This window comes from Chaetura pelagica, unplaced genomic scaffold, assembly GCF_000747805.2.
Source record: "Chaetura pelagica isolate M959 unplaced genomic scaffold, ChaPel_1.0 scaffold48, whole genome shotgun sequence".
In the NCBI taxonomy this organism is placed as follows: domain Eukaryota; kingdom Metazoa; phylum Chordata; class Aves; order Apodiformes; family Apodidae; genus Chaetura; species Chaetura pelagica.
In genome coordinates this window covers 2,011,626-2,034,947 of record NW_009954241.1, presented here as the reverse complement: position 1 = coordinate 2,034,947, position 23,322 = coordinate 2,011,626, and the positions used below count along the sequence as shown (strand labels likewise).

The window sequence follows — 23,322 nt, the reverse complement described above, 5'->3', positions numbered from 1 at the left end:
TACAGTCATTTCAGTATAAAAGTAACAGGCACATCTGAAAAGTCAAACCAATATTGTACTAACCAACATGGGGTTGGTTATTGTTCAGTGGGAATGGGGAGCTCCACAGTTTTGGGGTTTGCTGCATTGTGATCCTGACACTGCATGAACAGGAGGCTGAAGAGAAACAACTTTTGTGTTTCAAAGGGTCTTCATTTAGTAATCACAGTCTAGAGTTTTCATGGAAGGAACGCTATTTTTGAAAGAAAAAGGAAACACATTAGAAGAAAGCTGTTTGGTGCTCAGGCACTCCTTCAGATGTCTGCTTTCCAATTACTAGTAGACAAATATGAACACCGAGGTGCATGTGTGTGGTGGTGCTTTTCAGCTCAGTGGGGTAATTATTATAGCATTAAAAGAAACTGGATTAGGCAGAAAGTAGCCATATAAACACAAATGGTGTGAATTCTTTCTTATACTAATGGAATATGCGACCACTAATCTGTTCAATCCTCTCCACTGTTTATTGTTGAATGATTTATAATTAAAGATATCATATCTCTTGTCAGACACTTTGTAATTTTCTCTCCTCCACAAAACAGTTTCCACTAATTTCATCTTATTAGATGTTAGTATTGCACTTCCAATAGCCCATTACCGGATCATTATCAATATTCCCAGCTGTACAGCTTAGTAAAACAAAACCGAGAAAGACTTCCTGTACACAATATCACTTTTAATTACAGTATCTCATTACCAGGAATTCTGATCACAGTAGTTTTTAGGATATGTTAATTTAAAGGGTGGGGGGGGAGGAAAGGTAGATGGGACCGGAAAAAAACTTTGAAAAGTGAAAAGTCATAGATCTATTTTTGGAAAAGATTGCACTGAAAGGTGCCATATGCTTTGTTAAGTCAACAGACAAGTGGCTATGTGGCTGTGCTACACTTTGGGATCAGCTTCAATTTTATGACCTTTAAGTGAAAAAACAAAATAGCAAGAATTTAAAAAAAAAGTAAGACCTACTCTAAAATACTTAAGAGGTGCTTTGTTGGAATTTCACACAATATACAGTCATCTCAGGAGAAACACTCCATTGTTATGGGCAATATCTGGGGTAGACAGATTGCCTTTTGCTTGGCATTCTTGGAGGTCACCAACTTACAGGTTTTGTCCAAGTCTTTATAGAGGTACTCTGCCAATAAAACTGATTTGAAGTTCCTAAGTTACTTATACATACAATGGAAAAAACCTTACTTGATCACTGAGTGTATATAGATACATATATTTAAACACTGCCAAGTCATGCACCAGGAGTCACGTGCTTAGCATGATGAGCACAGGTCACAGTCATTTCTCACCCCTCACCATTATTTTACTTTTTCTCAGTCTGAAACTTTTGCAGTCTCAGAATATCACACTGTTCAGAGCTGCATTAGTCAAAACACATTTTAAAATATACACCTGCAAGTCTTTCTCCAACTTCAATTTAAAACCATTCAAAACTAATTATAGAAAGGTTCTAACATAACTAGAAAAGGCGGAAAGACCATAAGTAGGTGCAAAGATAAGAAGTACAGAGTGGCTTCTGTTTTAGGACTGTGACTTTCGATTTTGGAGGCAAGACATCTCAAGGAGGATGCAGCAGAGATTTATAAAATCATAAGCAATGCTAGGAAAGTGAACAGGGAATTTTAATCACTGTCTTGCAATATAAGGATTTCTTGTACTGCCCATAAAATTGTAGCACTGTCTTGTGCTTGAAGTCACAGCACACAAATACATTAATTTTTGAGGATTTTAATGTTCAATCTGTCTCAAATCCTTTGTGGAATATTCTGAAGTACAGTGTGGCTGCTCATCAACAGTCACCAGAAGACCATGTGAAGGTAAGCTATTGACCTGGACAGGGGAGTATTTAGCCGCTGGTAGCCAATTCCATCTACATTTCACAGGCAAGGCACAGCTCCATGGTCCTACAAGAATTACCTTGGTAACAGATGGAAGTGCTGATAGCCAGGCAGCCTTCTTTGGTAACTGTGGAAACCCAACAGCTCTCCTCAGGTAGCGGTCATGGACTTCACAAGTGCTGAGGAGATACAGAGTGCAAGCAATGGCATAGCCTCCCCAGTTAGACACCCCTGCAAAAGAAAGTCACCATGAAACCGAACTTCAAAAAAATAAACAGTGGCTATTGCAAAGATCCCCAACCTGCATGAGTCCCTAAGCATGAACAACTGAGTCTCATGTAGTGATGGTGAATTTGAACATGGATACGAATTACATATTAACATAAAGTTGGAACACTTCTTTCAGACCTACACAATTGCTTAACATACCAAAATGGTTTCTGTAGTATTTCAAATTAAATTTCTGCAGGTTTCCATCTAGCTTAGTTTGTGGTTTGTCCTTCCAACAAAGCAAAAACTCAAATGGACATGGTCTTTAACACAGTTCCCCTTGGCTTATTGACAGAAAGTCCAGGAACTGTGAGGAGCTGTGTTTCGCTTTTAACCAGAGAGAGGCAGAGCATTTTGATTGTGTCCAAAACCAGACAAATTTTCACTGGTGTCAGATTTTAGAATGAAATGCTGCAGCATTGCAGAGAATTCCTTTTTGGTCACAAAAGCTGCCTGATTAACGAGTGTAGCTATTGTATTAGATATGACGCAGTGGTGGAACTATTTGTGTCTTGATGATGTGTCCGTTAGATTTGAAACTTGTGCAAGAAGGTATTTCTGCTGCCTTGTACCTTTTCCAGAGATAAGAAGCAGGTGTAATTACCATCTCACTCTGATTTCTCCCCCAAAATTGCTGGTTTATTATCAGAAGTGTTTGACACCCATGTTAGAAACTTAGAAATCTGAGCCTAAGTACAGTATGAACCATTCAGTTCATAAATTGGTCCTTGCTGAACATGTATCCCTGAGGTTTTTACTTCATGCTGGTGAAGGTGCTGGGGTAGAAGAGAATTATAACTACAATATTCAACTCTTGTTGCATATTAAGAAGGTACATGTGTCCCCCAGTGGCTGTGGAAAGGACTTATAATCTCTTCATATAAGAGCAATATGACTGATGACCCTGACAGAATCACACCCACAGAAGCTCATCAAATATGCTGAAAGTTCACATGTGCATAGGCATTGTAATTCCCACACAGCTAAGTCTTCCTTTTTATTTTATTTAAGGTGTGATTTTTCAAGAATATTCAAGATTTGCCTAATTACTTCCAATTAAATGCACTTTCTTCACAGAACATCCTCAATTTTTAATTGTCCTGGCTGGAACTGTAGTTGCTCAACTATTCAGAAAATGGAACTAACAGAAACAGATCTGTTTGCTAATGCTGACTTAGGCATATGAAGAAAGGGCCGATACAAATTAGTTGGAAAGACAGACATTTTCTTGTCAGTTCTAGTCTCAGACATCAGCAACTCTCCCATCTAAATAAATCTCTTACCGGCCACAACAGTAAAATCAGCTTCAACATCACAAGCTATAACATCTCCATTTTTTATGTGCTTCTTTACAGCATCTTTTACTTTGCCCATGCCTAATTCATTTCCTCCATCTCCAACACCTTTATCAAAAGAGAAAAAAAGACCAAATGAGTAAGAACCTAGATTATACCTAACAATCCCTTTAGAAAGCATCCAATGTCTTCCCCAGTGTCGCTTTCAGTAACTGCATAAATATCTCACATAAGTCTGTAGCAATTTCCTTCTTAAGTGAAACTGAAGGTTATTTCTCAGCAGCCATTTATTTAACTCCACGACTCTATACAGTCAAGGGGAGAGTACCTGAGTGACACTTAACTTACACAAAAGGATTTGCCACAGAACAGCTCATATTTTTTCTTATCTGCCTTGATAATCTGTTTACATTTATATTGGTGTTAGGGTTTAATGGTGCCTTCTAAAATCTCTTTGCTGGTAGTACTTTTCAAATAGGTAATGACACAATCATGGTGCCTCTATCATCATAGGTAGTTACTGCTGGTTTGTAAGAGTCCACACAATGTTTTCTTTCTTCTAGATTCAAAATCTGAAGAGTTCCTCTTAATATTATTTAAGAAAACTAAATGGATTCTTGTCCTTTGAAGACCATCCACAGTGTATTTCACCGAAAGGTACGAATTTGTTGTTCAGGTTTGGTTTTTTTGGTATCAGCCTTGCTTTGCTTTTTGTTGTCTTTGTGGAGACCCTGTCACGAGGGTGGTTATAGCAGATCTACTGCTGTGGAAGGATCCCATTAGCATTACACTGGGAGGAAAAGAACACCACACGAAAAATTTTTACAGTGAGAGGAAAAGAACACCACACGAAAATTTTTTCTATACCATCTGTTTTCTTCTTCCTCTACATGCTGGCAGGGGACTACATTTTACTGTTGATTTCCACAGAAGATTCACCAGACAAAATGCAGCCATCTACAGGAGCTAGTCAGCAGAGGGGAACAGACCCTTTAAACATTCAGTTTGTCTCACCCCAAGGCAGACATCTCAAATAGAGATGTCTGAAAATAGACAAGATGAATCCTCAGCTCCAAGAGGCCTAAGTGCTTTCCAGACAGAGGAAAAAGATCTTTCACTCGTTTTCACCAAAACATTTGTTTCTGAAACTACATTTATAAAAAATGCAGGAAACGTCAGTCTTCTGTGCTAAAAAATCATTGGTATGAAAGGGAAACAAGTGTGACCACATGTTTTCATGCAGCACTTTGGGAAGCTTTTCATTAGCTCCTACATAAATAGCATAGAGCTATGTCAATTTTATGACAGCTGCAAAAAAAATAAAATAAAATTGCATGTGGTTTTGGTAAAATCTCTTGATCTTTTATTTCATTCTTTTCTGGAAAATGAGTCCTTCCAACCTCAGCCTTTCATGTCTTCTTATTTTGTATATTCCTGAAGGTCGCTGCTTAATCCATGACTTTTTATTAGAGGTCCCCATGCAACTGTAGGCATTGTTCATAATTTGTGGTCAGATTCCTAGATCAGATTTTTCTTTAAACACAGATTTGGTTTTAAATTAAAAACTTGAGAGCAATAAATCAGCATGTAACAAATGTTCTATTATTTCCCGTCTCCACCTACTAACACAGTGCTTCTTGCCAATGAGCACACTACATGAAGACTTCTTTAAGGCTGAAAACTTGAAGTTTCTAGTCTATAAAGTTATATGAATACTCAGCCTTAAAGGGGCCTTTATGATACTTGCATTTTATTTTGAAACTAGACATATGTCTCCAGAAGAAAAATGAAGACCATGAAGAAAATCCAAGATAGCTCCAGGAGAAAGATTTATCATAGTCAGTAGCAATACATTGTCATCAGTAGTAAGAGATCAGACACAAAGGCCACATCCAGATCCCTGCCTTGCTAAGCTAGGCTTTGCAGAAACACATTTAAAAAAGCCAACAGCTATCCCAAGATATTGTAACCAAATTAAAAAAAAAACAGACATAAAAGTTTGTGTGATAAACAAAACAAGAAATGATAACCAGGTAACAGACAATGTGAGAAACAATGACACCATTTTTCTACGGATACTCAGCTAGTTCTCAGTCTAGAATATCAGTATTCACCAGTTCCACGGGGGACCAGAGCAGATACCTTCATTATCTTTTGAAGCTTATGACTTGTTAAATCATGCAGACATCTCTTTAGAGAAAATTCACAGCAATGAGATGCAGTGAATCTTGGAATAAGTGCTTTTTCTTATTCACAAGCCTGTGGTATTTTTAATTAATGGCATTTCATAGTATAGTTGAATATTCAGGGGATGTTTGAAACAAACTACATTCTGCTGCACAAATTTAAATCCCCACGCCATAGAATACTCCAAACTCCACCTAATCAGTAATATACCTTGAGCTGCTCAGCAGAGATATTTTAAGAAATTAGTGTATTTTTATTAGAGGAATCAGGATGTGATGTAACATAAATAGCTGGAAACTCCTTGTAACAGCAGTCTAAAATCAGAGACAAAGTAATTGAAATTAACTGCAGCTGATCAAGCTCTGAGGCATTTTGCTAAACATTTTTATGAAAGAGAGTTTTTTGTGTTCTTATTCAGTCAATCTCTGGCTTCCTAGCTGAGATTGCCAACAGAGTGCCACCTAGAGTGCTTCTTTTTGAATGCTAAAGTTAATCCTTAGAACAGGAAAAATTCTGCCTTAAATCTAAGTTAAATATATTGCACGTTTTAAGATAGTACAAAAAATACCAGTGAACTGTACTGCTATACAGATTGTAAATGCTCCTAACACAGTGAAATTAGACTACCATTATCTCTGCAGAAGCACTCTCAATTCTGTGGAAACATTTGAAAAACAACAGTACCAAAAAGTGAAAGTTCCAGTGCTTCTGATAATACTTAGGAGTGAGTCCACAGCACTAGAATAAGAAAAAAAGCCAGATCATGTTCTGATGTGACTGAAATCAGCCTGTCATGGACACTTTTTCTAATTTTGTGATGCTTATTTCTAATTTTGTTTCCAATAGTTAAATAGATTATGTATCTCCTAACTTCATTTTGGGCCACACAGTGTAGCACTAAGCATTTGATTGTACAATGACATTGTACAACACTTTATATGTATCTGGGAATCCCTGACCTATGGCATATTCTTTCAAAACCAGATACAAATCAGTTTTCAGGAATAAAAGATCTACCAACAAAAGAGAGGGGCACTGTGTTGACAACAGCACTCTCAGTAGATGTTAGTCAATGCTAATGTAGTTTTGTCAGGAAGGACAATGTATTCTTTTAAGGATTATTATTGTACCTGTGTGCTTCATTAGAGAAGGCACTATTATAATAGATACAAATATACAATCCTTACTCAAGAGAATGTATTGCTAAAAGGCAATATGAACTAAGATTCTATCTAGAGTTCTCTTTTAACATAGATTTTTATATGTAATGTTTCCATTCAGTAGTAATATGCTTTCTATGCTGCCTTTCACACATGAAATACAGGAAAAAGTCAAGTGTCAAAAATGACACTTGGAGAAGCATATATGTGCAAACTGATAATACAAACAACTGGGCTTGCTTTTTTTGTCCTTATATAACTTTGAAATCAACTTCTTCACTTTTTTGGGTTGTGAGAACCCTTAAACAGAAACCTCTAATTTTTCTCCAGCAATGGTCTCTAAATTTGACCATGACAAACAGCTGTAGCCCACAAGTGGTTATTGAGCACCTGCCTCCTGCTCCCTTTCACTTCCAGTAAGAGTTCCTGTTTTGTGCTTCTCTTGCTTCTGAGAATATAACACGAACTCACACATACCTGTTGTTGAGACTCCTGGAATGGTTTGTGCAGCTAAAAATAGTTCATCTATGGGATCCACTAGATGTTTAATGTTAACTTTCCTGGCATTGTAATAATTGCCATCAGCAGCCATTCCAGCACGCTCTATTGCTACCAGGTGATCAAATCTGGTTAGAGGCAAGTGAAAAAACAGAGGAGAGGAGTTAAAGCTGTGATTCTCACATCACCAACTCTTCTGTTATCCTGTTGCATTTGGTTCTACTTTTTGACCATGCAGGATTCAAGGTAAAACTTGGATACTGTTTTGTTCTTTCTATATGTTCTCTACAGTTTGTTTTAAAAGGCTAGTCTAGTTTCACTATAACTTTAGTTCAACTCCCTGTCCTGGTTTGAGCCATGATGAAGCCAGCAGCACTGAGTGGTGGTGCCAGAGAGAGCACAGAGTGATGAGGGTCAGGAGAGCTCAGGCCTAAGGGTCAATGGTGATGGATGGATGGAGTCCTCCCCAGACACTGGCCATGGATGGAAGAGAAGGGAAGAAGAAGCAGGAAGGAAGTTGTCTTCTGTGATCTCTGACCTTCCTCTGAGCTTATGTAGATATATGGAATGGAATATTTCTGGCCAATTTTGCTGTCTGTCTAACTCAGCCTCCTACAGGGGGGTCATAGATCTCCCCGTAGTGTCTGAGCCGGCAGAGTGAAGGTGTGACCTTGAAGATCCAGCAGTTAGAAAAACATTCCATTCTTATCAGCCTTAGTTGGAACACACTGGTGCTAGTTAAAAGAAAGCTTACTGAAGGAAAAGAAATCAGTAAAAGAAAAAGTGGCTTCATCGTGGCTCAAACCGGGACACTCCCTCAAACCACATTTGCCACCAAGAAATGGGGAGGTTCCTGAAATCCTTCTAGCCAGCAATCACTCGGGTCAGCCATCTGACCTTGCTCTGTTTCATGTTAAAATACAGAATATCTTGTAAGACAGTAGTTTCTACAGTTATTATAAAAGAAAATAAAAAAGTGGCAAATTAATTATAATCTAAATCCTTGTTAATGTAAATACAATCTCTGCTTAAAGTACATTGCTTGGCAAATGTTCATTTGTTCCTAGTTTTTTGGTTTGGGTCTCTAGCATTGGGAGATTTTAGTTGATGGCTATTTTGTTAGTTATGACAAATGTACTGACTGCAGAGTTCCAATGGTTGAAGCAGAATTCCAGTACTCAGTTCTGTCACTGTATGTTAGAATTAAGTTATTTTGCTTTTGTTTCTCCAAAGGTACTGTCAAGAGGTTACTAATTTTGCTGCATTACTGAATGTTTTTGTGGGTGGCTATCTATGGTGACTCCAGAGACCTTAAACAAGCTAGTTGTCTACTTTAAAGAAACACTTACTTTAGCTTTGTGGGACTGTGGATGAATTGAAGTAGATACTGGCTGTACTTATATTATGCATAGCTATAAAACACATTTTTAAAGCAATACATAAAATAATGATGGCAGTATCATGCATACTATTACAGCATATATATTATAGAATACACTAACCTGTGGAAAGAAATGGGAATTAAGTAAGTTGATGAAGCAAATACAAGAGTGAACTATCTTTTTATTAAAAAGAACAATTTAAGTGCTTTATGAGGAAAGATCAATAACAATGAGTGTGCATACTTAAAGGGAATGCCTGCTAAGCAATGATATGTGTGTACAGCTATTTAGCAAATTTTCTGGTGCATTAACCCTAACCACACACTTTCTATAAATCTGAATTTTTACCCAAAATTGTTATACTCAACAATCCATATGCAAACTGTTCAAATAAATATCGAGAAGTACAGGCATACGTCTATAATTTTGGCTTTCTCTGCCTAAAAACAGAGGCAGAAGATGATCACTTTCACACTATTACACACGTTTCACATTTTATTAAACCAGATCAGATTCCCCAGTTGTCAGACTGGAGCCAAAGATCTAGAAAATTAATGCACTCCACAATTGTTTTTTCCTAGCTCTTTCGCTAACTCTAGCATAATACTTCCCCTTTCTGATTTTCTCATTTTTAAAAGCTGGCAAAATAATATATATTGTGTTTGTATATGAATCTATGGAATAACAGCTGAAAAGCTTTTAGATTTTTTTCAAAGAAAAAAAGCTATTGATATATGAAGCATTGTTTCTTTTTTTGTACTCCAGAAATGCATAATTGCAGAATAATACAGAATTCAGTACTTTGTGTGCTCCAATGCCAACGCTTGTCTTCGAAATTTGTTCTGTTTGTTCCAAGTCTTAAGGATTTAGTTGTTACATTTTACCGTCTTAACATCATTGTAATCATTTTTATTATAACTTTAAACAGTAAAGGTGTGGCCCATTCTCAAAAACGGAATATACATACCTAGGTCTTCCAGGATTCCCATTCTCACACAAAAACATTAAGGCTGAATCAGCATTTTCCTTTTGATAACTCAACAGAGGGACAGGTCTCTTCAAGATTCCTACAGGGAAACAAAAAACAAATTCTGTTCCTATGTACTTTTCCTTTAATATGTGTTAGAGTAACTTTAAAAAAACAAGAAAAACCAAAACAACCAAAACACTTAGAAGAGTAAGGACTCTGTGTACTTGCAGAGTTCCTAATAAGGTCCCTGCATCCTCATTTTAAATGAAACTTGTTTGGACATTAGTGCTAGTAAATGGGGCCTTAGGACAGAAAACAGGTCTCCAAGAATAAGAACCAACATCCAGAATTCATCACAAACAGCAAATCCACAATCTGAACCCCCACACATAAGCATTAACTTGATGCCAGCTAGGTATAACAAATTGTCATCCTAGCAATGCTGATCAGAGCTCAGAGGATAAACTCAGGTTCATTCCCTGGAAAAGAAACAATCCTATACTAAGTGACAGTGACATTAACTGAAGCAAACCTTGGCTCAAATTGTCAAGAGAAAAACTGCAGAAACCTGTGTCTCACCTAGTTGAACAGCCTCCTCAATAATCTTTTCATACAGATGCATGGCTCTCTGATCTGTTACTATGGCAACCTCTTTCTCCAAGGCCTGCAATATGGCTGTGCTCCCCAGGGCTCCCGGGGGCCCGTCGTTCTCCTCCGGCGGCTCATAAGTGAAGTGGGTAGGAAATCCAGTTGTGATCAGCACAGAGCGAGCGTGGGAGATGGCCAGGCCAGCCCTCAGCAGCTCACCCTGCTGCAGGAGATGGACTATACCCCGCTCTCCTAGAGAAGTGTTTTCAAAGAGATCAGTACACGTCAACATACCATTCTGCCTTTGAAGTTCTGTGTGGGTGAACCTGCATACCTTAATGACAGAAAATAATTTAGAAAAATAAAAACCTCTGGTCGAGGCAGGAATTGGGGCAATTTCCTCAGGAAACCCAGCAAGGTGTAGGATATGAGTAATGAAGATAATGGGCTGTGCTTCCAGGTTAAGAATTTCAATTAACTGAATTTTGAAAATTACTGTAACTAGCATTTCTAGGTACTAGGGTAAATACCTTCTTCAGAGCACTTACTGAATATCTTTCCTTTCCTTCGGCCCTCTGCTTTCCTCTGATCTGTGGTGACCATGGCTAGCTACTGAAGCTGGGTTCCAACCAAAGCATCCCACATCTTACAGAAGTTTTGATGCAGACGTCAGATAAGCACACTGGTTCTTTGTTTCCATTTAGCACTGTCCCCTTAGGGAAGAGCTAATTCCCAAATAAATTAATTAACTTAATGAAATGGGAGGTTTCAGAGACATTGTGAGTTACCAAGAGACTTTGTAAACTCAATTAATACAGTGGTATCCAGGTGACTGCTAAAGATCTTGTAACACGTCATGTAGTAGAGAAACACGTTGGACCTTGAGAACAGGTGAATATTAACAGATGTCTCTTCTCATGGGTCACTCCCTAAAGAAGCAACACTGTGTTATCTGTCTTTCATTGTTCAAACACTTCCGATCCCCTCTCCCTTCCCTGGCACTTGGAAACACAAGTTCCCTGCACAGTCCTTCCCATTTGCTAGTGCTCCTGAAAATCACAAATAGCAGCACAATGTGCCAGTATTCATGGGCTGATAGTGAGAGGTAAGTCCTCACTATTGTTTTCTAGCCTTCTCACATCTTCACCTTTCTCACCTTCCCCCTGCCTCTCCACTGCCTTGCACTTTCCTCTTTTTGTCCTCAGTTTCCCCTTTGCCACTTCTTTCTCTGTTCCTCCTACAGAAAAACAAGTTCTGAACAAAAGTAACAGAAGCAGGGAATGCTTGTCTCTGAGAAGTGGGGTATAATAACTGAGATAAAGTAAGTACTGTACTCTCCTTTAGCAGTAAAATGAGCTAACTCTGAAGTTAGGTCCTGTATTTCTGCAGGGCATGGCTCTGTGCCAAGATGAACTCCAGCGAGTGGGAAAAGGAGAGGCCTTGTGAGTAAAAATAAACAGACCCAAACATGTGCATACAGCCCAAACCCGGAGCTTCGGAGAGCTGGTCGTAAGCTGTTTTCCACTACTGTCTACAGAGGATTTCAGAAAATTTATGGGAAACTGAGAAAAAATTTACAGCAGACAGAGGGGACTAATTCAGTGTGTACTTTAGGAATGGTTATGTTATTGAGTTTGCCTTTTTGCCCCCTCATCTTCCTTGTGCACACATGCAGCCCTAGCTCTCAACCTTCTGCAGTGACCAGGTCACTTTGGTCCATCACACAACACCTCAGTCATGAGTATGTCAGCAGAGCTTGATGTCATTCCACCCATCAGAGAGCTATGTTTGAAAACCACATGAAACTACTAGAATTTTCTGGTTGGAACACAGCAGTCATGAATATATGTAAAGAAATGTGCTATTTGCTCCACAGTGAATACCCATGTAGCTATTACCAGCATACTGAGGTGCCCTGAACTTTACATACCGGTTTCAGTTTTATGCAGTAACATTCCTTCTCCCTGTGGCCTCTCCAGTCTGCAGTAAACATCGATGCTTCTGTGTACTTTGAGAATACACAGTCATCAAGATTTCATTACCCATGAGGTTGAGTCGTTTTGGCCAGACTCTGATATTAAGAATGGTAACAGAAAATCTAAGAACTGGTTATATTGACTCATTGTATTCCACGAAGCATGTTTAAAATCTTAACATGGCCTTTAGACTCACTGTGTTCTTGAACTTCATGAATATCTAAAAAAAGCACTTTAGGTCATTTCTAGCTCATAACAAATCCACTAAAGGAAGAGAGTTTTTGTTTTTACCTGGATCTATTCCAATTAGGGTCTCTAGAGTCTTTATCTTTTGGGCTGCTTCTGCTGACACAATACTATAATGCAGAGGATTTTGAGAAATGCAGTGAACTTGTGGGGCTTCTCTTGAGGATCTGACTGTGACATTGTCATTCTTCAGGTCAGTAATGAACATGCAGCCAGGGGAATGAGTAAAAGCTAATGGAGCTCCTAAATTGGGTAAAAAAAAAACCCCTTCAATTAAGCATGTTATTGCAAAGAATGGAAATATCAGAATGACAAAATCGCAGAAAGTTATTTAACAACACAGATGTTGATTCCTGCCTGATGACACTTATATCACAAAAACAGTTAATATTTTAAGTTACACTGTGGCAATTCATACATTTTGAGGCAGAAAAGTATGAATGTACATCTGAAAATGTTTTCACTTTTTAAAAGCTCATGTGGGTAACTTACACCAGGTTTTTTCTACAATATCCTCTTTGGTATAAACTTGAGGCAACTTAGGAACTGCACACTGGTAGCTTCTAAGCAAGTCTGTAAGGAATATGCAAATCTGAAAATTGTGTTTGACATGCAGGAAAAAATTGACATAAGAACAAGCTAATGCTTGTTTGCACAGTTTATTGGTAGTACTGTTTCCATAAGAATAAATAAATTTCCTGGGTTGTAGAGTGCTGCTGGAAACTATTGTATATCTCTTGTACCTTTGAACATCTTTGTAATAGTAATACGACAAAACTGTGTCAGCTACTGCCTGCTGGCTAGTAGTCCTTTATTGGATCAAGAATATGGGGAATACTATCTCTGTGCAGTGTCTTTGTGACCTAGTTAGGAGACCTATAAACTGGCAAGAAATAAGGACAAAAGGTAACCAGTGAACCTTAACAAAGGGAATCTGAGTAGCATCTAAAACTCTGGTGAACAATAAGCTTATTTAGACCTGACAGCACAGTAGCTCCCTAAGCTGAAAATATTTGCTGCCTTTATCCTAATTCCAGATGTCTTAATGTAGATCATACTTGATTTGGCAAAATTGGTATATTGTAGGACAAATCACAACTGGCACAAGCAAAATATTACTTTGTTTGGATGGTGAAAAGCAAGGAGATACTTCTTTAATGTGTGCTTGATCTGTGCGAGATCTGTTGGGAGTCTATGGCTAGTTAAAATAATCTGGGGAACATGGCTGTTGAGGTTTCAAATACCAAGCTACGTGAGCTGACAACAATTTTGGGGAGAAGCTAGCAGGTTCATCTAATAAGGTACTGCTGGTATGGCAGAATTTTAACTACCTAGAAGAGAAAGGAGCAGAGAAAGATACAAACTTCCAAACATTTCCTGGAATGAGTTAATGACAACTGATTTTAATACAGAAAATGGAGAAATAAACAACAGTAAAAGGCAGTTCCAGGAAAGTCAGGATAGCTGCTTTGAGCAACCGATTGTAGAGAGGTTAGCAAAGATTCCTCTCCTTTAGCCGCAACAAGCATGCAGGTGGGAGGTGAATAGAACTGCTGGAGAGCACAGGAAAGAGCAGGATTTTCAGTTTGGGTTTGGGACTGGAAAAAAGAGGTTGTGTGTAAGAAAGAAAACGAAGTCTTTCCTCCTAGTGCTGAACATATTTACAGCAGGTGTGGAGAGCAGTTGAGATAAACATCATTATGAAGAAAGGCTGAGAGAACTGGGGCAGTTCAGTTTTGAGAAGAAAAGGCTGAGAGGGGATCTTATTAATGTCTATAAATATCTAAGGGGTGGGTGTCAAGAGGAAGTGGCCAGTCCCTTTTCTGTGGTGCTCAGCTATAGGACAAGGAACAATGGGTATAAGCTAGAACATAGGATGTTCCACCTCAACATGAGGAGAAACTTCTTTACTATGAGGGTGACAGAGCACTGGAACAGGTTGCCTAGAGATGTTGTGGAATCTCCTTCTCTGGAGACTTTCAAGACCCATCTGGATGCATTTCTATGTGACCTGCCCTAGGTGGTCCTGCTCTGGCAGGGTGGGTTAGCCTAGATGATCTCTAGAGGTCCCTTCCAACCTCTACCATTCTGTGATTCTATGATCTGTAAAGAACCACAAGGATGCAGCAGATCCTGTAAGGAGGGAAGGACAAAGCAGATGACCTCCCAAGGCTCTTCCAGTTATACTCCCTATGACTATTAAGCTGTTTATTCAGTAAGAACTAAAATATGCAATTTCATTCCACAACAGTGATTTAGAGCAGTATATAGCACTGACACTATGATTCAGTTGCATTTTCTTGAACTTTGTGCTCATGCCTGTTATAAATGACAGGGTAAAGTGCAGGGCAGCTCTGTGCAGAGGACTAAGCTTCATTTATGTAAAGTTTGTCATATTTACTTAATTTTAGAACAAAATATAAAAGCTTAATTTTTTTTCCAGGTCAATACATTTGCAACATTTTGGAAAGATTTCTGGCTGCTCTTTTTCTTTTTTCTTCTTTTTCTTTATTCTTTGTTTCTCCCCTTTTTTCTTGTTTTATTGCACTGTAATACAAAACAATATCTTAAAAGGGAGAAGCTTAAATAAGAATGCCTTTAAACTTCTACCTTTTAATAATGCTTAAAAAAGACATTTTGATGCTGCCAGAGCTTTAGATTTCTGCTGTTAAAATACTTAAAGAACAGTGATGGAATTTCAGTAAGAATATCCTTGAAGGCAGACCTCTATTTCATGATGGAAAACAGTCCTTCCAAAAGGCATTTTGTTGTTTGGGTGGGCTGGTTTTTAGCTCACTCTAAAATCAAGCCTGCTAATCAGTCAATTAATTCAGTCCACGTTTTTTAAAAAAAAAAAAAAAAAAAAAAAAAAAAAAAAAAAAAAAAAAAAAAAAAAAAAAAAAAAAAAAAAAAAAAAAAAAAAAAATGAAAAAAAAAAAAAGGAAAAGAGAGAAGAAGCAACTGAAGGATAATTTTAAAAGAGTGTCCAAGTATAGTACATACTGCAGTTGATGACTGCTTCTATTCCTGTTACTCCACAGGCCCAAAACACTGGAATATCACCAGGGTGAAGGTGAACTGGATCTCCATAATCTGGTTTGGAAAGATCTTGTATTCCCAGCAGACCTGGAATTGATAAAAAATGAAATCACAAGAGATTCCAATTAAGCACTATTATTACAAAGCTGGGGGGACCCCAACCATCATTGAGTGACAGTGAGCTAGAATGGCAACAGTGGCCAGTCCCACTGAAGTGGCATGTTTAGTTTGTCTTTGAGTGCATGTCCCATGAAGTGCAGCTGACTTGTTTTCCCTTTTTGTACTTGATGACATCAGTAAAAATGTATTCATTTTATTACTGCAACAAAACACAAGCTAGACATGTACACAGTTTCCAAGATACTATAAATCTCCTCTATCAACAGAAGAATGATATTCATAACACTGGCAAACAAGAATAAATGGGTGCAAAATGGGTTCTTTCTAGAACATATTTTCTGCTGCTTCAGCTTCCTACATTGTTTAGCTACAGAAACAAGCAACTGCTCTTTTGCCTCTCTGAGTTGCTTATATCTCATTCTAACCTAGATTTCACTAAATTATCTTTAGCTTTATTCTAACACTTACTTGTAAAATTCAGTCTAAGCACTTGCCCTCTTCCCTTGGTTTTAAATTCTTCAGATGCTGTAATAGACCATTGTCTTCTCTGGAATTAATTTATATAATCTGTGTATATAATAATTTCCTCTTTTCTGTTAAAAATAAATAGTTCAGACCCTCAGTTGCCCAATCATCTTATTGCTGTAATCAGAGTAATGACTTATTACCAGTTCCTTGTATTTAGGCACTCAAATCAAATATATTACTGGGTGTACTCTTACCAATGTGACTCTTCAGTGCATGCAGCCTGTGATTCTATTTATTGACTGATTTCTGTCAGCAGAGGGGATTTTTAAAAATTTATTTGGATCTATCGTAATCTTACAGGTGTTTGGTTTGGTTCTGTTTTATTTGTTGTTTTTTTCAGTTTCCCCCTGTAAAGAATAGGCTTAAATATGTTCTAGCTGGATCTTTTAAAACATATACATATTCTTTCCATATTTCTATTTATTCTGTCTTAAGTGTTGTGCTCCATGTATCCCATTTCAATATTTTATAAAATAATGCAGTATTTACTTTCACATTCATCTGCTAAGACACAAAATGCATCCACACATACTTCTCCCCATGCTGTCAGTCACTGCTCCATGTCACTGCAATCTCTGACAGCAAGAAAGAACGCACATACAAATGAAACTGCATACATTTCAGAAAAATGGGATTACATAACCCCTGCCATATAACTTAATGTATCAACATCAGACAACTGTCTTTCAACCAAGAATTCTGTGTTCAGCTCATTCAAAACCTAGTTTTTTCTTTCCTTTTTTCTGTCTTCCTTTATTTTTCTTAAATTAATGTTTGTGACCATTAGAAAGGATTAAAACAGAATACATTTACTGGTGCAGGTATTTCAGTCCTTCACAACCCATGGTTCCCCATTTTTATACCCAGTAAAGTGTATGCAAAGTGAAACATGAAAAGCACTGACCAGGGTCACCAATGTGAATTGGTGCTCCATGGGCTTCTTTTAATTTCGATGTTGCTAGCACAGCTTCTTCCAACTTGCTTTCAGGAATAGGTCTCATGGTGACTACTAAGTTGCAGCAAAAAGTAGAAACGCTGTAGCAAGGCACGGCTGTCTGGTGGTTTAAAAGAATTCAAGGTGTTATCAGGAGTACTAAATACTTCCAAGTATTAGAAGAAATGTCTGAAGCTTTGTGATGTACTTGAGCTTAGAAAGGCCACATATTAACATTAATTTTAAATGCTTTTAAACATTAATTTTAAATGCTTTTAAACAGTTCTTCACAGTATTGATGTGCTTTAATTGATGAAATTCTCCTAATTCTGAGATAAGCAGATACATAACTGTTTTTTTGCTTTAAGCCTGGTAGGACTCGCATATGAGATACATTTGCACCTTCATGTTGACCAGGAGTACAGTGAAATGACAGCTCTGACACCAACAATAATCTTTGTCTAATAGAGCAGTACATCAATTTTATGAAAAATGCATGCAGAGGTGTACTTAAGTGTTCCTAATATTAAGGGGTCTAGCTACTGGAGTCAGAATTATTCTAGGACTTTTGCTGACATTAAAAACTGCACTATGAAGTTCCTGAGCACAGTTAAAATTTTCAGTGCTATGGTAAAGAAATCAAGTTTTTGGGAATATTTGGTCCACAGGTCTGGGTTTATAGCAAATACGCAGTTTACAGGCTACACTGTCACAGGAAAAAACCAATGTGGTTGTCATACATGTAGAAGAAGCTGCTACTGCCATGGCTTATAAAAAGAGTTTTTCTGCTGCAAGCTGGAGCTGGTAGGGAGAGCAGGACATGTATAAAAGGCATGTCATATGAAGTGCATGGGTCATCAGTTGAAACAGAGAAGGCAAATCCCAACAGAATCCAAATGAAATGGCTGCCATGACAAACAAGGACAAAGTTTGTTACCATAAATGAATAAAAAAAAGGAGATTGGCCTTGCAGGAAGTTGAAAAAAACACTCAATTGAGGCTGAGCTTATTTTACCCTGTATTTTTATGCACTCAACACTAGCACATGCCTAAAGCTACAATTCAGATAGGAAAAAAAGTTATTTTTTTGAGCAATAGATATATGCACAGAATGAGAATATGGACAAATACACAAAGTTGCAACAAAGACTGTGTGTGACTGTGCATACTTACCTTATACATGCTTACATTACATTTTTGCTCAATGTTTCTTATGGGAATGCCAGCACTTTGGACTGCTTTTTCAAAAGAGAAGCTGCAGCCTAAATAAAAAGTAACCATGTCCTTTAGTTGTTTAGAATACTCCTTTAAGCTTGTCAGTGATCCAGTACAAGCTCCGTGCTCATACACTTGATACTGCAGACAGTCAGTTCTAGTGAAACAAGAAGGTGTCACAGCTTCGTCATATTTTTTGAAAACAAAGCAAATTGTATGAGTTAACATTAAATCAGAATCAAACCACAAGATGTAGCCTACTTTATCAGTTTCTTTTCTTTTGGAGTAACAATGAAATAAACACAAGAAAAACCCCAAAATAATCGTATTCTGCACAAAAGCAAGCCAATAAACAGAATATGTGAGACTTCGGTATTTTTTAGATTTTTAGGTAAATGTCCCTTACAAGTATCTTGTCTCAGGGCTTAAAAATTTAGGGAATTAAGTCTTGGTTTTTTAGTGTTTACTACATGAGTACGCCTTTTAAATTTTCTGAGACCCTACAAATATGCAGTCACCGTGTCTGTGTTACCACCAAATAAAATATAGGTAAAACTTTATTTAATTCTGCTGGCTCAGACTGCAAAATAATCAGAAATTACATAATTTCACTTTTCCATTAGAGAAATACTTCTAATATTGACAATTATCATAGCATGCTTTTCAAGAACAAGATGATCAGGCTGTTACACTCATGCATAAGTTTTCATTCAAAGGTGTAACTCCATGAAAATAAACTTCTTCAAAATGTCCAGTAGTGTGAGCAGGCCATTTCCTGAAACCCTCTTCATCACCACTGCCATTCACTTCAGAACTTTTGAGAGGCAGAGTTGGTTGGTAGTTACCTGATATCAGAATCACTACTCAGAGAAGGACATTTCCAGTCACCTGGTTTACTTCTGTGCAGCAGTGGCAGGGGTCCATCATTTGCACGGCAGAACTTCTCAAAGTCATCAGCCAGTGACTTGTGCAAAATCACAACATTGGCCTGTTTATAGCCTGAAAGTGTGGAAAGTAGGAATGACTGGTTATTAATTCAGCTTTTTGTTTGTGAAACAGTAACTTTCCTGTATAGATTTCTTTAGATGATCTATAAAAAATTACCTCAAGGAAATTTCTGATTCAAAAGTCTGTAATTAAGCAACTTTTTAAAATGTTTGTAAAACCATGGTTAGACGGCCTCTGTATGTGAGATTGTTCAGTGCTAAAAGAGTTGGCAGACATGAGTAGCACTAGAATATGAAGACAGCATAATTACTTTAATAAACACTTCTATAGATTTATATATAAACAAAATTTATTACCTAACCTGAGAAATCAGTATTTCATAGCAAAATGCTTTACTTTGCAAATGTTAGCACAAAGCCCAAGAAAGGCTACTGCATACCACACTTACACTATTTTTAAATTTATTTTTCTGATTTAATACCAAGCTATAAATCATGGACAGCATCTTGACATTATGTAGCCCACTCTTTAGAGTTTGTTGGCTTTGGAATTCTACTATGGGATGCATAATTACAGCCCAGGAATAAACCCTCACCTATCCCACTGAATCTCAGTAATTTCCATTACTTCTAATTAAAAAAATGAAAAAAACTTATACAATTTCTTCACTTGGAATCAACTTTGATTTAAAAGGTTGTTGACCACTACCATGCAATAGCTTCTAAAGACATTAACATTTTTGCAATTAGCACCAATGCAGAAAGCTCACATTCATTTATTTAGCAAAAATTTGTTTTCTAAACAGTAGTAATTAATACCAATGTCATTTTAATTTTCCTGCATGTAAATACCGATTGTTTAGATACAGACAGGAAATTTAGATTACAGCTAGTCTGTGCTGTATAAAACTGCCATTTAACAGTCTCTAACTCATGTATTTATACTGTCTTGAGAAGTTATGACAGTGTCTGGTATTGGACAGGAGTGTGAGAGGCTGCATAGAAGCTCTAACTTTCTTAAATACAGTGGTAGTCTGTCATCCAAGAGGCAACCTTTTAGTTGAAATCAATGATCTGCATTAAAAGGCTGTAAAAATCAGCTAAAAAAATCTTGCTCTTGACCAAAGCTAACAAAAAAATTAAAAAGATAAAATTATATTCCTGATGGAAAAATGCAAAGCAAAGGCTTAGGTAAGAATGTATTTGCATATTGATTTTGCCCACAAACTGCTCTCTTGGGAGCACTCAGCACAAATATTCATTTTATTACTAGCAAAAGTTACTAAATACAGAAATGGTTTCTTGCTAAGCACAGAAATATATTTTTGTTAAATAAACATACTAAATTTACCACTGAATAAAATACTACATATAGTTATCCCTCAACTTCATTTCTGCTGTCCATGTGAAATCCACAGGCACTTTCTACTTTGCTGGTGATATTCACAAATTCTTAAAATTATGGTTTTAGTCAGTGCATTCAACTGAGGCAACATCCAACTTAAGTCACAGCTGACAGACTGAATCTGTGGGTCAGTTTGAGGTATTCTATAAATTCAGGAAACTTCACTATAATTTCTGAAAACTTTATTGCTCCTCATGATGGTTACACTTTCTTTATAGATTAAAAAATATTCTTCCCTTCAGCTCAGGTATATATTCACATTTATGTATCCATCATTATGAATATACTCATGAACAACAGACATGCTGATCAGCCCATGCATTAATTCAACACACTCATGTCCCATCTCAGAAAAGCTTAGAAAAAGTTTTTACTTTCTTTGGTGAATGACAATGAGAGCAGCAAGATATAATTATTTTAGTAGTATATCACCTAACAATGTAAGACAACTTTAAGGTTTCTGAGACACTCCAATTAGTCTAGTTTTTTAGTCTTTGCATAAGGAAGCTGTGTGCTTATGGCTAAAACTCTGAACTTGTTTTTTATGTAAATAATACTTTTTTTCAAATTTTAAAACTAGCACATTTAAAACCACTGCAGCAATACATGTACTGAAAAATACAATTAGGCCAAACTGCAAAGTATTAACATTCTAACGTATCTTCCATTAGTATTTTTCAACTTATGTACTGATGAAAAAAAACCACCATAATTTCAAGACTCACTACAATTCTATAAAATGACCCTTAATGTTCTTAAGTTATAGTAATGCTACTCCACATGGCTTTGTTGGTCAGCTACTTGCCACGGTGTTTTTAGTTAAGTTACATTTTTAAGTTGTTCAGAGCAATGACAGTCTGCTTTTGTAAAAGTCCAGCTATAAGACCCAAGACAGGAATCGACTTTCCAGAACGAACTGTTATCTAAGTATAAAACTGTTTTTTTCTCTCCACTTTATAATTCCCAGTCTTGACGAGTCTGTAATTTCCAACTTTTTTAACAAATGAAGCAGAAAACCACTTCTGTAACTATATGTCTCTAATTCTTCTCCAAAGTGTATCGATGTAATAAGCAAAGCAAGTTCTCTATGAAGAACGTAGTATGTCATCTTACAAATGTAATAGTAGCATATGCAAGAGAAGTCAGATTTGGGTAAAGATTTTTCAAGTATTTTCTACATCCATAATTTCTTAGTGACGTAACTGGAAGCTGCAGGATGCACTGCAAACTTGGAAAACAAAGTCCATGTACTTTACACAGGTAGGATGATATATTTACTCTGACATAGCTTTATGATTCAAGAACACAGTGTCAGGTGCTTACAATGTGATTCCAAAAACACCCAAATGACTTGACAACATAAGTCAACAATTTTCTTCTGTTTTACTTCATTGCCTTTAATATTCCTACATTCTTTCACAAACAAACAAAACAAAACAAAAGAGATAGTTATGAATCTAAAATAGATTCACGTTTTGCACGTAGAGCTGTTGTGTTTCCTTACCCTCTGCCATTCCAGAAGTATTACTAATACTGAGTCTGTTGCATCGAATTACTCTTCTCAACACATGGGGAAGCAGAGATTTCAAGCCTCCTCTCAAAATCATCTCTTCAGCCTTAACAGAAAGATAATAATAAATTCAAACACAAAGCACATTTATTTTGTGACATTTTAGATTCTTATTTGCAGGAGAACTTAGCATGAATTTCCTCCTCATGGTCCACCAAAGTTATTATCAGTGGGAAATTCTATTAAAACCCAGAAGGCTGATCAAAGTCAAAAGGTTATTTCACTGACATTTTATGACTAAATGCAAACTGAATCTTTCAATAAATTAGCCAGAGACATGCGCTTTAACATTTCAAATAAAATGCAAAATTTTTCCTGCCTGTAATGTAAGAAACAGAATTCTTTCCTCCCTGAAAAATATTCATTTCCACAAGTATTCAGTTTTCCAAAATTCACTGTAACTTTAAAATTGCAAAAACACAAATGGATTAACCTACCAAGCTATAATCTGTAACATTGCTTCTCTGTTAAAAATGCTTTTAGACAATTAGCAATGCAACCTTGGAGTAAAGAGAGAACTATATTCAGAAAATGTAATTTTAAAACATTCCACATGTATTATACTTTTCAAATATGAATTATGTAGAAGTGAATAATCCCATGGATATTCTTCCACTAGGAAAGCAGACTTAAGAGCTGTTTAAGTTAGACCAAGTTCACATAAAGTTCTTCCCTTGACTGAAACCACCTAATAACTAAAAAGGGTTAATTACATCACTATTAGGAAAAAAAAAAAAAAGCTCAGGTAAAATAACATTTCTGCTTATTGTTTAAACTTTGGCAGATTTTAAGTAAAGAAACTATACTCCAAGTAACACAATTACCAACCTCAAAGTTCTTTAGTTCAGAAGAAGCCATTCCTGATGACATTCATAAGAAGTAATAAACTTGATAGAAGCTGTGACGCTTCTTTTGAAAGATGCCAGTAAATCAATGTACAATGAGATGTTTCAAACCTCTAGCAAAAGTTAACTTTTCTGTTAAATGTTCACAGGTTTTTGTACTATAACTATGATAGTACAAAGTTTCATTCTCACAGTGGAGTGGAATGTAAGTGAAATACTTAATCATGAAAGCATATATCTCTGAACAAATCTTTCCCT

At 36.8% G+C, this 23,322-nt stretch overlaps 1 protein-coding gene across 1 annotated transcript in view; it reads right to left on the bottom strand.

Annotated features, from left to right (window-relative positions):
• LOC104394155 (chromosome unknown open reading frame, human C14orf159) overlaps positions 1–22,260 on the bottom strand; it is a 25,159-nt gene extending 2,899 nt beyond the window's left edge. The window contains exons 1-11 of the mRNA XM_010003711.1: positions 22,154–22,260; positions 19,143–19,296; positions 18,256–18,454; positions 17,053–17,203; positions 15,465–15,587; positions 12,507–12,704; positions 10,231–10,491; positions 9,649–9,748; positions 7,279–7,427; positions 3,443–3,562; positions 1,969–2,120 (exon numbers count right to left, since the gene is read on the bottom strand). Of these exons, the coding sequence (XP_010002013.1) occupies positions 1,969–2,120; positions 3,443–3,562; positions 7,279–7,427; positions 9,649–9,748; positions 10,231–10,491; positions 12,507–12,704; positions 15,465–15,587; positions 17,053–17,203; positions 18,256–18,454; positions 19,143–19,296; positions 22,154–22,256 (1,710 nt within the window). The 5' untranslated portion in view covers positions 22,257–22,260. The remainder of the gene's footprint in view (positions 1–1,968; positions 2,121–3,442; positions 3,563–7,278; positions 7,428–9,648; positions 9,749–10,230; positions 10,492–12,506; positions 12,705–15,464; positions 15,588–17,052; positions 17,204–18,255; positions 18,455–19,142; positions 19,297–22,153) is intronic.
• Positions 22,261–23,322: the final 1,062 nt, after the last annotated feature.